Source organism: Gobio gobio, assembly GCF_949357685.1.
Source record: "Gobio gobio genome assembly, chromosome: 10".
NCBI lineage: Eukaryota > Metazoa > Chordata > Actinopteri > Cypriniformes > Gobionidae > Gobio > Gobio gobio.
Window position 1 is genome coordinate 12,782,025 of NC_137116.1, and position 14,964 is coordinate 12,796,988.

The 14,964-nt window shown below is 34.4% G+C and overlaps 1 protein-coding gene across 1 annotated transcript in view; it reads left to right on the top strand.

Moving 5' to 3' along the window:
* Positions 1-2,005: 2,005 nt before the first annotated feature.
* The window catches only part of pi4kab (phosphatidylinositol 4-kinase, catalytic, alpha b), a 116,014-nt gene continuing 103,055 nt past the window's right edge, over positions 2,006-14,964 (top strand). Inside the window, 6 exon segments of the mRNA XM_079826739.1 lie at positions 2,006-2,268; positions 6,760-6,876; positions 10,891-10,984; positions 13,107-13,195; positions 13,269-13,341; positions 14,513-14,775. Coding sequence (XP_079682865.1) covers positions 2,185-2,268; positions 6,760-6,876; positions 10,891-10,984; positions 13,107-13,195; positions 13,269-13,341; positions 14,513-14,775 — 720 coding nt within the window. The 5' untranslated portion in view covers positions 2,006-2,184.

Consider the following 14,964-nt stretch of genomic DNA (forward strand, 5'->3'; position numbering starts at 1 on the left):
ATGCAATCGCTCTGTAAAAGCTTGGGGTCTATCTGACCCCAAGGGACTCAAACGTAAACCCTACTTGAGGGGCGATTAAGGGTTAAATGTAATTATAATAAACGGCACAGCAAGTTATTCCAAGTCTAAAATGATTTATTAGCCTATTATTATTTTTGTTATACAATTAAATAATAATAAATACAAATAGTTATATTTTCTACTAACTAACTACTAGTATTATTATTATTAATTATAACCATTATATTATATTTATTATATAAATATATAATAATACTATTTTATAAATACATTAGTGAATAACAATAATTACATAAATAATACAAAATATTATTATAAATATTAATTATTCATATAAATAATAATATATGAATTATACTAGTACTAATAATAACAATTATGGTATTATGAAAAAAACAAATGTATTATTATAATTATAAATAATAGTTAAAATAAATAATATGTTCTACTACTACTAGTTATTACTATTATTTATAAATATTGTTGGTGAATAACAACAATAATACATTTATATGATTTTAAATATTAACTGTTTACTATAAATAATATATTAATTATACTTATAAGAATGATTAATAATAATAATAATAATAATAATTGTTAATAATTATACATACTGTTAGTAAATAACAACAAATAAATATTTTTTATATAAATACTACTACTCATATTAAGAATAATAATAATAATTAGTATAATTAATTATTAATATTGTCGATTAATAATAATAATAAGATCAAATGTATTAGTATTATTATTATTATTATACAATAAAATAATAGATAAAAACTAATATTTACTACTTCTGGAACTACTACTAACTACTAATTATTATTAATTATAAGTATTGTTAGTGAATAACAATAATGACATCAATAATACAATTATTATTATTATAAATATTAATTATTAATATAAATAATAATATATAAATTCTAATAGTACTAATAATTATTATTATTATTAATATGAGTATTGTTGAATAATAAAACAAATGCATTATTATTATTAATAATTACAATAAATAACAATATGCTCTACTACTACCTATATTACTAGTTATTATTATTATTATTATTGTTATTAATTATACATATTGCTAATGAATAACAACAATAATAAATGTATATTATTTTAAATATGAATTGTTAGTATAAGTAATATATCAATTCTACTAATGAGAATGATTAATAATTATTAATATGGTCGATTAATAATAATAATAAAAATAAATAATATATTCTACTACTACTACTACTAACTATTGTTAATAATTATAAATATATGATTGTTAGTAAATAACAAACAACAACAACAACAATAATAATAATGAATTATTATTATAAAAAATATAAATACTACTACTCATAATAATAAGTAGTATTATTAATTATTAAAATGGACGATAAATAATAATAATAACAAATATATTATTATTTTACAATAAAATAATAATACATACAAATAATGATTAGAATAAAATATATCATATTTTCTACAAATTCTACTATTTATTATTATGTTTAATTATAAATAACAATAATGACATCAATGATAAAAAATATTACTAGTATTATTATAAATATTAATTATTTATATAAATAATAATATATTAATTATACTAGTACTACTAATAATTATTATGAATTATTAATATTGTTGAATTATAATGACAATTAATAACAATTATTGTCGATTAATAATAATAACAACAAATGTACATTTTAAACATTATATCATACATAAACATAATTTATTTATAAATATTATACAGAAACATTAAAATCTAAAAATATATATTTTAGCCTCTGTTACAGTGTTTGAAGTTTCTCTCTCCTCAGTAAATAAAGCTGTCAAAACTATTTCTTCATTGCCTTTTCTCTTTATTTAGATTTAAAACACCTTTATATATGAATCCATCAGTTGTGTGTGAATATGCATCAGTTGTGTATGAGCCAATGAGACAAAACTTCACACTGATGATGCTTTAATGCAGACACGCCTCGCGCGCGCGCGCTCCCTCGCTCGCCCTGTCTCTCTTCATTGGCTGTTATTTGTGCCTTCACACTTCCCGTATCGCGCTCGGGTTTTCCTTCACCGCGGGCAGCTGGAGGATCATCACCGCTCGCGTGTCCTGAAGTTCCCCGTGGCGTCTCGTGAATCATGGCGCCGCGCGAGTTCTACTTCAACACGGTTCTGTCGCTCGCGCGCTCCCTGGCCGCCCACCGACCAGCGCCCGCCGAGAAGGTACCAGACCACACACTGTCCACTGATGACGGACTGATCTGCGGTCAGCCTGCGTTGCTTTGTTATTATATTGTGCTGCATTATCGCGATGCGCGCGACAGGTGTCACAGACCGCAGCGCGTGGCAAGTTTGTTGCGCAGTAATGTGCACGCGTTTTAATTGAGTTTAACCTGTTTTTAAATATTATATGGCATTGCATGATTCCTATACTTAATATTGTACTCATACTACACTCCATACTATAATAAAGAATTGCACATGCACAAAAACGATGTTAAATATAAAACAATTCATTGCATGATATTTTGTATCGGTTGAGCTGTGCATTGCACCAGCCCTGCATTGCATGCATTTGCTTTTTATAATATATAGTTGATGAAAAACAAATGCACATGACATCACACGTCTAGAGGCGTTCAGGGGGTAAGTGGTGCCAGCTCGTGCCCGCTGCGCGGATGCTAGTGGCCGTGTTTAAGGCGGCGGGTGTAGACTTCCTCCAGAGCGCTGGAGAGATGCATTGAGTTGATTAGCCCACACATGCATGACAGGTTGTTCTTGTTCTGCAGATGGCAGATAGATCTGTGTGCTGATGCCTTTCTGAAAGCGAAGTTGAGCTTTGTATTGTGCCCAGGCCCGGTTCCAGAATCAAAAATTACTGAGGGTGCTCTACACTGTAAAAAAAATCCCTGTAAAATTTACAGTAAAAAAACGGCAGCTGTGGTTGCCAGAACTTTACCGTAAAAAATACGGCAGTAACGTTTTAGGGACAGCACCATATAATTTAAAGGTTTATAATGTAATAATTACGGTTAAAAAATATATTTTACAGTTCAAAACCGTATAATGTAAAGGTTTATATTGTAATTATGTTTACACTGTAAACAATATACGGTAAAAAAACACATTTCATTAACTGAAATAATGTTAAATTACCAACCTATTGAAATACTAATATCTGTTATGTACCTTTGATATATACGGACAACCACCAATCACAGTGGAGATGAGAATCACATGATGGATCAAAGCCCATCACAAGCAGCTTTTAAGAGGACAATACTAATATATAGAAGCTGCTCCGTGTCATTCACACACACACTAAACACCATCATGGTAACACACGTGAAATTAAAAAATGCAATAAACATGAATTTAACAACATCAGATGTAACATAAAACCCTAATGTGCATAACTGATTAGAAAAAACTAAGAAACTACAGTTATTGCAATGAAAATACATCAAATGCGAAGTGTCACGCAGGGAATTCTGGGAATGTCAATTTACGGGTTTTCACTGTAAATTACACAATGACTTGTTCTTTTTCACTTCCAAAAACTGTAAATTTAACGGTATTTTACTGTAAAATTTAAGGTTAGATCTATTACAGTTATTCACTGTATATAGTACGGAAACTTTCTGTTAACCAATTAACTGTTTTTCACCGTAGCATTTTACAGTAAAATACCGTACAAAATCGTGTAGTAAATGTGCTCCACCATAGCAGTGTACAGTGAGAAATGTGTAATTATTTATTTACTATTCACTTTTACCAATAATTGGAATTTCACAAATATTTTGCCTTTACATTGCTTTAATGCGTTACTAGTATTTTAACACATCATCTTCCTGAGAACCAGAAAAAAAGGTTTTGTGAATTTAGATTTTTTTTTAGGTCATTACATTGTTTGGAGCATAAAAAAACCCAAATGGATATAAATAAATAAATAAAAATCCTGTTATCTGCTAAATCCTCTGCTCTGTAGAGGACACCAGAACTATTTATTGAGAAAAGGAAAAGACATGAATAGACAAAAACAATGGGATTTTTTTGACATTCACCAGTAAATTTTAATGCTTCAAGCTTTTATTTTAATCCAAACTTTGTATAAAGATGATTCTCAATGTTATGACAGATATAAAATAATAATTTAATATACCATTTTACTATGCAAATATGTGTGTAAACATGGCCATATGCCATTCTTATTCTATGCAATGCATCTAACACTGTATATAATTTGCATATTAATGTGTTTTGGGACAATATGTAAATGTAAAAAGACGTGTAATAATATTTTCATAAGAATATCCAGACTTAAAACTGTGCATGTTGTCAGAGAAATTTGCTAAAATATAATTAAAACCTCTATTCTGGGTCTCAGGAGGATATTTCTGTCTCATGCAGATCGTGGCATTTATATTTAGATGTCACTTCCGAAACTTTGCAGCGTGCGATTGGCCATCGGTCCTCTTAGCAATAATAGTTTTACTCAATGAATGTTACAGACTGTAGCCTCGACAGTGAGCCAAGATCGCGTCGATCACTAAAACGCTGTTGCTTTGTCAGTTCATTGCGATCTCACAAAGCTCTGTTATAAAAATGAAGTTGTCAACAATTAATATCTTCCTTACATCGTGTCTTGTTAAAGGAACACTCCACTTTTTTTGAAAATAGGCTCATTTTACAAGTCCCCTAGAGTTCAATAGTTGAGTTTTACCGTTTTTGAATCCATTCAGCCGATCTTTGTATCTGGCGGTAGCACTTTAAGCATTAGCTTAGCATACATCATTGATTCTGATCAGTCCATTAGCATCTCATTCAAAAAATGACCAAAGACACTTTCAATATTTTTCCTATTTAAAACTTGACTCTTCTACAGTTTCATCGTGTGCGAAGACCAACTGAAAATGAAAAGTTGTGATTTTCTACACCTATATGGCTAGAACTACTTTCTCATTCCTGCGTAATAGTCGCGGATCTTCGCGGCCGTACCATGGCTGCAGCGGCGCAATGATTGGTTGGTATTCTGTGAAACATGGTGGAAGTTACACCTTCGACTTACTATCACAGCTTTACAACACACAGAACCATGGCTAATCACAGCTAAATCCACAACACAATTTGTCGGCTGCAAGCCTGAACCTTTCTCTGCAACTACACGAACTTAGTGCCGGTCACATTGAAAGTTACCAAGCTGGGCTACTTTCAGGTGCTGTAATATCATTGCGCCGCTGCAGCCATGGGACGGCCGCGAAGATCCGCGACTATTACGCAGGAATGAGAAAGTAGTTCCTAGCCATATAGGTGTAGAAAATCACAACTTTTCATTTTCAGTTGGTCTTAGCACACGATGTAACTGTAGAAGAGTCAAGTTTTAAATAGGAAAAATATTGAAAGTGTCTTTCGTAATTTTTTGAATGAGATGCTAATGGACTGATCCGAATCAAAGATGTATGCTAAGCTATGCTAAAAGTGCTACCACCAGATACAAAGATCGGCTGAATGGATTCAAAAACGGTAAAACTCAACTATTGAACTCTAGGGGACTTGTAAAATGAGCCTATTTTCAAAAAAAGTGGAGTGTTCCTTTAATGAGAGGTTTCTTGAGCCTGCATTAACTCAGCACTGAATAGCCTAAAAACGCTGCCGTTTTGAGCGCTGTGTTGGGGTAACAGCTTATGACCCAGGACCAGTAGTGAAAAATGAAGACCAGGAGTCAGGAGTCAGATTAATTAAAGAAACATTTACTGAAGAATAGTTTGCAGTTTCATCAGCAGAAGCCAGCTCAAGAGGAGTTCGTAGGCCGCACTCCCTCTAACAGTCTCTCCGCCTCCGTCTAACGTACATACAATTTTCTGAACAGTTATACGGTTTTCAAGGTCTAGACACGTCATTACTGCCATGTGGAATGATTCTGATTCGTTCTAACAACATGCAATGTAAGCAACTTTCCACACGTAGACAGATAGGAGCATATATCTCTAAAAATGCGTAGACTTGATGTCGCCCAGGCCCAGATTAGTCCCTAGCGACCTCGGAGGTCATAGAAAAGACGCCTCAAAGTCTAGAATCGTCTGCCGAAAGGACCATCTCCAATACTGGATCTGCACAGAATCATGAGACGCACACACAATGCTTCACAGAATAACAGTTTCCATCAAGGTCGGGAGCATCTTAACTAACTATCAACAAAGCACTTCTCCAAAACATGCTGATACTAACTCTAGTTCAGAAGTGAATTTATTCTATTTAGTAAGAAAGAAAAGTATATCAAAGTCTGGATTCAAAAGCACAGAGCAACTAAAACACTACAATATCCTAAATCACTCCTTGAATATAGAGAACTGATTTATCAAATGTAGGACACTGTTATAACTTGATTATCATTAATTCTTATTTTAATATTGAACATAAAATCATTCTTGAAGGATATGTGTCTAATGAAGAGACAAGTGATGTTTGGCTTGACCCTTGACCCTTCAGCTGAGATTCTGATCGCGTTCGAGAAATCAACAGCTACCTGTGATTGGCTACATTACTCACCGCGGCAAAAACACACTGTGAATAGATGCATTTGATGCTCTCCAGAGGAAACAAATGGTCAAATTTGCCAAATTACAGTATCAACTGAGGGTGCTTTTGCTTGCGTTTGCCCCGTAGAACCGGGCCTGATTGTCCAGCTGATAAGAGCGTGTCTTTCTCCATCAGGTGCAGAAGCTGTTATGCATGTGTCCGTGTGACAGCCGCGGCGTCTTCAGTCTGGACGTCCGGCGCAGGGATGCTGTCATCGCTCTGGCTGTGTTCCTGGTGGAGTCAGATTTACAGGTGACCACGCTTGTTTTTCATAGACATGCCCTTTTTCTCTTCCCGATACCGATTCCGATACCTGGGCTCAGGGTATGGGTCGATACTGAGGACTGATCCGATACCTGGGTGTGTATCTGTATAAACTACAAGCCCCAAATGAATGGCATGGGCGTTGGAACCATTGTATGTATGTGGGACAAGACCCACCCACTTTTTACGATAAATGATATTGGACCCACTCACTTTTTTATCGTCTCTAATTCAGCACATGTCTGTTTACCTACCCCAGGGGTGTCCAAACTTTTTTTAAGGGGGGCCAGATTCGATGTTGTGGACATACCCGGGGGGCCGGTCCCTTTTCTATTTTATATATATATATATATATATTCGTACTGAACCGTTTCGGTACAGGGCTTTGGGTTTGGTTTGCGTGTGTACCGAACATTTATAAATACAATCTTTAACAGTCAGCTTGTTTAAAGCGCGGAACTCACTTCAGTCCGAGTTCCCACACAAACATATTGAGTATTCAGTCCATTTTATCACGAAATTCAAACGATAAATGCCGTTTTAACGCTCTATAATGTGATTTGACTGATAGACGCGTATCAGTTCAACTTCAAGTGAACGCGATCATCTCTTCTAAAGAATAAACATAAATTAATATCTTAACATGTTAGCCTTCACCCCCGCTTTTGAAAAAATCCTAAGAAATGGCATAATCAGACTAAAACCGTTACAGTTAATGATTCCTTTGCACTAAAATCATAAGTATGGCATCATTTGAAAGCAGACACTTGGCAGTTTACTGTAAATTCAAAATTATAATTATTTTCATAATCAAAAATAGCTATAATAAGCTTCAAAGTTTTGTAAAGTTATTAGAAATATATTTGTATGAAATATCTTTATGAAAATAAAATTGAAGTTGGCATTTTAGCAATCTAGAAGTGCACTACAGCTGAAGCCACATGTCTGGCCATGTTATATTTCAAATTTGAAGATGATAAGTCTAAAACTCTGAATTTTATTAAATGTTTTTCAAGATCATGTCATATGATTTTATTTTGAGATTTCTCTAAAATGTGAACTGATGTTTATTGCCATCTCTTCTGAGCTACCATTCAGTTTATTGTATCATGTCGAGGATACAACTTACTGAAACGTATCATATGTTGTGTAATCGCTTCATCTGTGTTTCAACCGCGGAAAGACAATAAAACAGCTTGTAAACAATGTCATGTAGAATCACGTTTACCTCAGAAGTCATTCAGTGTCCACAGCTGTGAGTTCACTAGAGAGATTAACTCTTTCATTGAACACATGCACTATATTAGCCTATATATTCGTTATACTAGCCTATATATATATTCATTATATACTACTTAGCCTGTTAGTGATGTCTTGTTTATTTAATGTATGTTTAAATAAACCTGTCATGAAAATTACAGCCACTAAATGATTATATTTCAACAACGAATTGGAGAAAATATTATAATAATTAGATTTAGAAGTTAATGCAAAAACTGCCTTATGTGACGCTCATGAGTGTTGATAATTATATCTAAAAATAAATAGCAACTGAATTTAGGCTAATGGTTTGGGCTCTGTTGTTAATCTTTAATAGCAATATGTAAGTAAGGGCTCCCTATATAGTTTACAGCATTATCTTTAAGAAACTTTTAGTTATAACTGAATTCATTTAAGGACAGACACAAAAAATGTTTTCATTAAACCACTGTTGAATAAAAATTAATAAAAAGCAATTTTGTAAAACTGTTGTACCGAATCCGTACCGAACCGTGACTTCAAAACCGAGGTACGTACCGAACCGTCAGTTTTGTGTACCGTTACACCCCTAATAAATATATATATATATATATATGACATGTTTTGTTTGACATGATAGATTTGCCAAAAGCTTGAGCTGACCGTAGAGTAGCTTGAGATAGGACACAGGAAATGTATAGATATTTAACAATATCTGTAAAACTTTCATCAACCAAAAAGTTTTAATGGGTGAAATGTAAATATTATTACTGAGTTAGAACTCTATTTAAATTTAATAAGTGATCTATTTAGATCACCACAGGTAAAACCACACTACAAAAAAATACTTTTCTTACTTGGTATTTATGTCTTTTTTCCAGTCCAAATATCTAAAAATTCTTAAATCAAGATGCTTTTACTAAGGAAAATTACATATTTTTTCTTGATTCCTGGGGGAAAAAATCTAAATGAATTGAGTTTTTGCTAGAAACAAACTAAATTATTTGCCAATGAATTAGAAAAATAATCTTGTTTCTGTTTGGGACGTTTTTTCCCCGTGGTATCGAAAATGGTATCAAATATTGATACTTTTTTAGGTATCGTATCGAAGTTAGAAATTCCAGTATCGTGACAACACTATTTGTTTGTGTTTTAAGGCCTGCCAGTTTGAACATTAAAGCGAGTTTCGACCATCAGATGTGTATTATGTTGAACTAATGGCTTATATATTGTGACAAACGAACACTCAGACAGAAGCTCGCACATCACGTGAAGATCGCGCGCAGAGAGCAGCGCAGAAACTCAGTGTAAACGCTGTCCTGTGATTTATCACGAAAGTAGCTGAGAAACTCAACCGTTATAGATTTGAATACCTTTTGAAGTAAGTACAAACCACAGCTTCATAATGAATAGAGACGGTATGAGTAATTCACACACACAATCATGCTCTCATTAATGCATTCAGATTAGGGCTGTGCGATATTGATGAAAAATGCGATATGCGATATCCTTGTTAAATAATGCGATATGCGATACGATATTACTTGAAGTGTGTAAAATCTATTTAAATTATATTTTTAAAAAAAAATTTAAAACCGAATTATATAATTTGTGTGTTGTTTCACATTCTTTCTGGGAAAAGAAAGCATCGATTCTGGGAAAAGGAAGCATTGACAGTTCGAGTGTGTAACAAGACAAAAAGAACGGCTTGTGCGCACATTTCGGTGTGTGACAGACAGCACGAGACTGCAAGGAGTTGTTTTTCGCAAGTTTTTGCGTTTAATAACACTTTTTAACGTCAAGCAAGTCACATAAGTAACAGTCGTGTGCCCAGTCTATTCTCTGCTATATGCGTCGACCTAAAACTTACACTTTTCACAAAGTTGAAGTAGCCTATTAAAATCATTCAGACATTGCGTGCCCTTGCGATACGCATATTGCGATATGTACATTTGCGATATTTCGATAATTTCCATATATTGCGCAGCCCTAATTTAGATGTAATGTAGGCCTACTGTGTTAATTTATCTTTATCTGATGTACAGCAAACAGAAATCTGCCTCATAGACAATATTTTAGTATTTTAAAATCACAAAGAAATTAATTATTTAATTAGGAAAAAATATCCCACCTTTTAATAGTAGAAAATATTTACAGTACAAACCTTATCAGTGAACTACGAGGGCAAAAAAACACACAAAATAATCGTTCATTAATCGTAATCGAGGTAAAATGTTCAATTTATCGAGATTTTTATTTTTGGTCAAATTGTTACAGCCCTACTCCGAGCTGAGAAATGGTCTCTGCCACGCAGCTCAAATAAGAAGCGCTGTTTTTGTTTTGTTTGCCGTTTGATGTTTCTCTTATGTAACAGAAATGGCAGCTCGAAATTGGCCACCAGTGTGACCCCTAACAATTTAGTCGCACCAGCAGGAATAAAGGTCGCAAAATGCCACCATTTGATCACAGTCTGGAGCCCTGCCTCCCTTTGGGAACATCCTCAAATAGATGAGCGTGTGTGTTGAAGCCGGTTTATGAGAGAAACTCACTGCTAAACCAGATCATGTGATCACAGCTGGATTAGAGCCGCCAGTTAAACACACACTCAGGTTACCTTGTGCTCTTTTCTTCCTGCGTCTAATGTACTTTGCTTGAACACAGTACGCAGAGCGATTGGATTTTCTTTTTTGAAGCATGTATAGATTTTGTATTTGATTTGCAAGCTTTCCAACACATGGTTTGTGTGATGTTTGTCTTCCTCAGCACAAAGACACTGTCGTAAGTTACCTGTTGAGTCTGCTCAAGGGATTACCCAGAGTGCAGTGGGTCGAGGAGCATGCTGGGAGGAAGTGTAAAGGTACCAGTTGCTTATTCATCTCTCATTACTGTGTGTGTGTAAGCATGCACACTAATGTTTCAAAGACGATAATCCTTTTATTCAGTAAAAACTAGGGCTGTCAAAAGATGAATCGCGATTAATCGCATCCAAAATAAAAGTTTGTGTTTACATAATATATGTGTGTGTACTCTGTTAATTATTATTTATATATAAATACACACACAAGCATGTATATATTTAAGAAAAAAATATAATTTTTATATAGAAAACGTTTATATTTATATATATTATAGATTATATAAATGTATATACATGCAAATATTTCTTAAATATATACATGAATGTGTGTGTATTTATATTTAAATAATAATTAACAGTACACACACATATATTATGTAAACACAAACTTTTATTTTGGATGCGATTAATCGCGATTCATCTTTTGACAGCCCTAGTAAAAACACATTAAATTGATCAAAAAGTTGTTTATAAATGCTCAATTTTGTTCATCAAAGAATCCTGGAAAGTTAAATGCATCACGGTTTCCACAAAAATTAAAGATAATAATCATAAATGTGTCTTGAGCATCAGATCCTCATATGAGAATGATAAGTGAAGGATCATGTGACTCTGAAGACTGGAGTAATGATGATAAATTCAGCTTTGATCACAGGATATAAATGACACTTTACTAGATATTTACATAGAAAATGGTATTTTTAAATTGTAATAATATTTCACTATTTGTACTGTATTTATGATCAAATAAATGTAGAGGCTTCTTTCAGAAACATTAAAAATCGTGCCATATGTGTATTCTGTACTCTTGTATTCTAGTAGGGCTGCAACAACGGATCGATAAAATTCGGTAATTAAAAGAGTTGGCAACGAATTTCATTATCGATTCGTTGTGTCGCGCGACTATTATGCCACTCAATAAGACGCGGAGATATTTGAGTATAACAAAGCACAGTTGAGGAGGAAGGGAGATCAACAGCAGGGGAACGTTAAGTCACTAAATCCCACTTTTGTTGCGTTTGGAAGTGATGAGCGTGCCGTCCCTCCAGTAGCTCTTGTGCTGCTTGTTTACTCGTTATCCAGCTAGCATGACAAGTTAGCGTTAGCTTGTTAATAACAGTAGTAAAGCAGGGGTGGTATAGTTTGCAAGACTAAAGACACGTTTTTATTCACTTGCCTTTTTTGGCCCATTCAATTTTCAATCTGTTGCTATGTTCATTTCATTGACAAATAATTTGTCAATATTTTAATCAACAACATTTTTCACAGACAAAAAACGAGTCGAAAATCAAAACCAGCTTTGAATGACACAAACTATGACTAATATCTGTTGCCATTTTGGGTCTTAAAGTGACAGCAGTCCATTAACCTGCTTCCATTTGTGCTCTTAATATTAATCAAACAACAGAAGACAGAGAAAATCACCTCTTTAGTTTTAATAAGGATTCATTATATTTATTATACATTCATTATTTAATCTATAAGGAATGTTGTATGCAAGTTGTTCATCATTCATTGAAAATAAGACATTGTGTTCTTCTTCAGGAGGAGTAGTTTTATTTAATTCATACATATTTGTTTATATGTCACAGCAGTTAAATCTGTGTCTGTATTGCATGTTTAAACTTTAATATCATTCATATTAATAGGTTAATACAGTAGATGTTTTCTCCAGGAGTATATGATGGGTTTGGACATTTTTGTGAAATTCTCAATGCATTACAATTGAACTAAACCCATTTAGTTTGTGAGTGTGTGCGTCTGAGTGTAGTGTAGAGAACAAGTTCTAACATCCTGTTAAGTTTTCTGATTAGTATTTTTCTTAATAAAAAAAAAAAAAAACGATTTCTAGATTTATTGTAGCAACCTGTGCACTTTCTGAAGATGTTTTGCATTGTGAATTTGCACTGTCAGTTGTGTTTTTGAATAAAGGATTGGAAATTAATGCTTTTTAATCTGATTAATCGGAAAAATAATCGACAGATTAATCGATTATTAAAATAATTGTTAGTTGCAGCCCTATATTCTAGGCTTGTAATTCTTATATACTCATAATAATAATAAAGCATTTGATCTAAAGTGTTTTGATGTATAGACGCTTAACTCTTGTGTGTTGAAACAGAGACGCTGCCAATGGCGGAGAACTTCAGCTTCTGTCTGGTGACCCTCCTGTCTGACGTGGCTCAGAGAGACCCAGAGTCTCGCTCTCAGGTGGGATCTTCAGCGCTGCTTCACATTTCCATGTTATTTTCATATGTTACTCATTGAACGTCTTTCCGTCCAGATTCTGGAAGCGGTCATGGAAGTAATGCAGTCTCTGCTGGAGATCTGCCAGACGCCGGAGAACCAGGATAAAGGTGAGCACTTCACACCAGGGCTTAAAAACGGAAAAAAATATCAATCGGTTCACTCCGAGCAGAATCGATATTATAGCGTTTCCGTTTTTGCGTTCCTCAATAAACATTACTGTTCCGAAAACAGTTTGATTTGAAAAAATACCGGTTAATAACGTTATTTTAATTTAGCCTGTACTTTAAACAAATATGTATAAAGATTTATTTTCAGTCAATAATAATATAACGCATGATAATTAAACTTGAGTATTTATTTCATAACATTTTTAAAACCACAACAGAAATACATGCATTAATTACAAAGCATAAACAGCGGGACAAATATTGACCTGTTTTAATGGAGCGTTAGACAATCTAAAGTGGCCCTCTATATGCCTAATTCTTTTCAGAAGAGTGATAACATTCTTTGTACATAACTTTTTTTCAACACGACTTGTTTTAAAAATTGCATGAATAAAGAATAAATAAACTGGATAACCATTAATGCACCGTCAACTGCTAATTTCAAAGCAAACACTGCGCAACACAGCATCACATAATCAAATTCAGTCAGCTAATAAAGCTTGATCATTTAATGCAATATAACATACCATTTAATACGAAGCATCAACCGTCTATATAGAAAACATTGACCTGTCCTGTATTGGCAATCTGAAAGACTATAGGAAAAATGTTTGATAGATGCTATAGTCTACTTGGATAGGCTTAAACGGAATCCATAAACTAGCCTAAATCAGACTATTTGAGCTTAAAGTCCGTACTGCTTATTTAAACATACGAAAAGAATGTCCTCCAATACCTGCGCTTTCATTGTAGATCTCAGCGGGGACAGAAATGTACTTGAGGCATGAAAATGCGCGCTCACACTGACGGTAGATTCATAGATGATGGTGCGCGGGCATTTCACTCACGCTTGATCCGTCACGTCACATGCTGAACTACTCAATTCATGATTGGTCACTGCCAAATTAAAATATTAAAAGAACGATAAAATAACATTATTAACCGGTTAATGGTCATTTCAAATGAACGTTTCTGTTGTTTTTGTTCCTCTTAATTTCGTTCGTTTCCGGTTTTCGTTTCCGTTTCCTTGAACCGGTTCAGAGCCCTGCTTCACACACACACACACACACGTTTGGATTGGCCCCGTCTGACTGGCGTCCTGTTTCTGCAGTTTACCTGTGCAGGTACGCTGTCCCGTGTCTCCTGGGCGTGACCCGAGCTTTTGGACGCTATGGTAACGGCGATGAGCCTCTCCTGACGCAGCTGTTCCCGCGAGGAGCGCCGCAGCCGGCTCACCGCGCGTCTGTGGAAACCGAGGGCATTCGCAGGAGGTCCTTCAATGACTTCCGCTCTATTCTGCCCAGCTCGCTGCTCACGGCCTGCCAGGGGGACACGCTGAGACGCAAGAGTGGGGTCGCCAACCCTGAAGCTCAGGTCTCCGCCCGCTCTCTGAGTCTGGATGTGTGCGCAGATCATACTTGCTTACTGTTAGTGCAGAATATTGCCTGTTGGGAAAGAAATGGGAAGTGTAAAAGGATGCATTATGCTATGTTTCAAACTAACTGTATGCTATATAGTGTCACATGACCTTATTATGATCTGTTTATCATCTCAGGGAAAAAG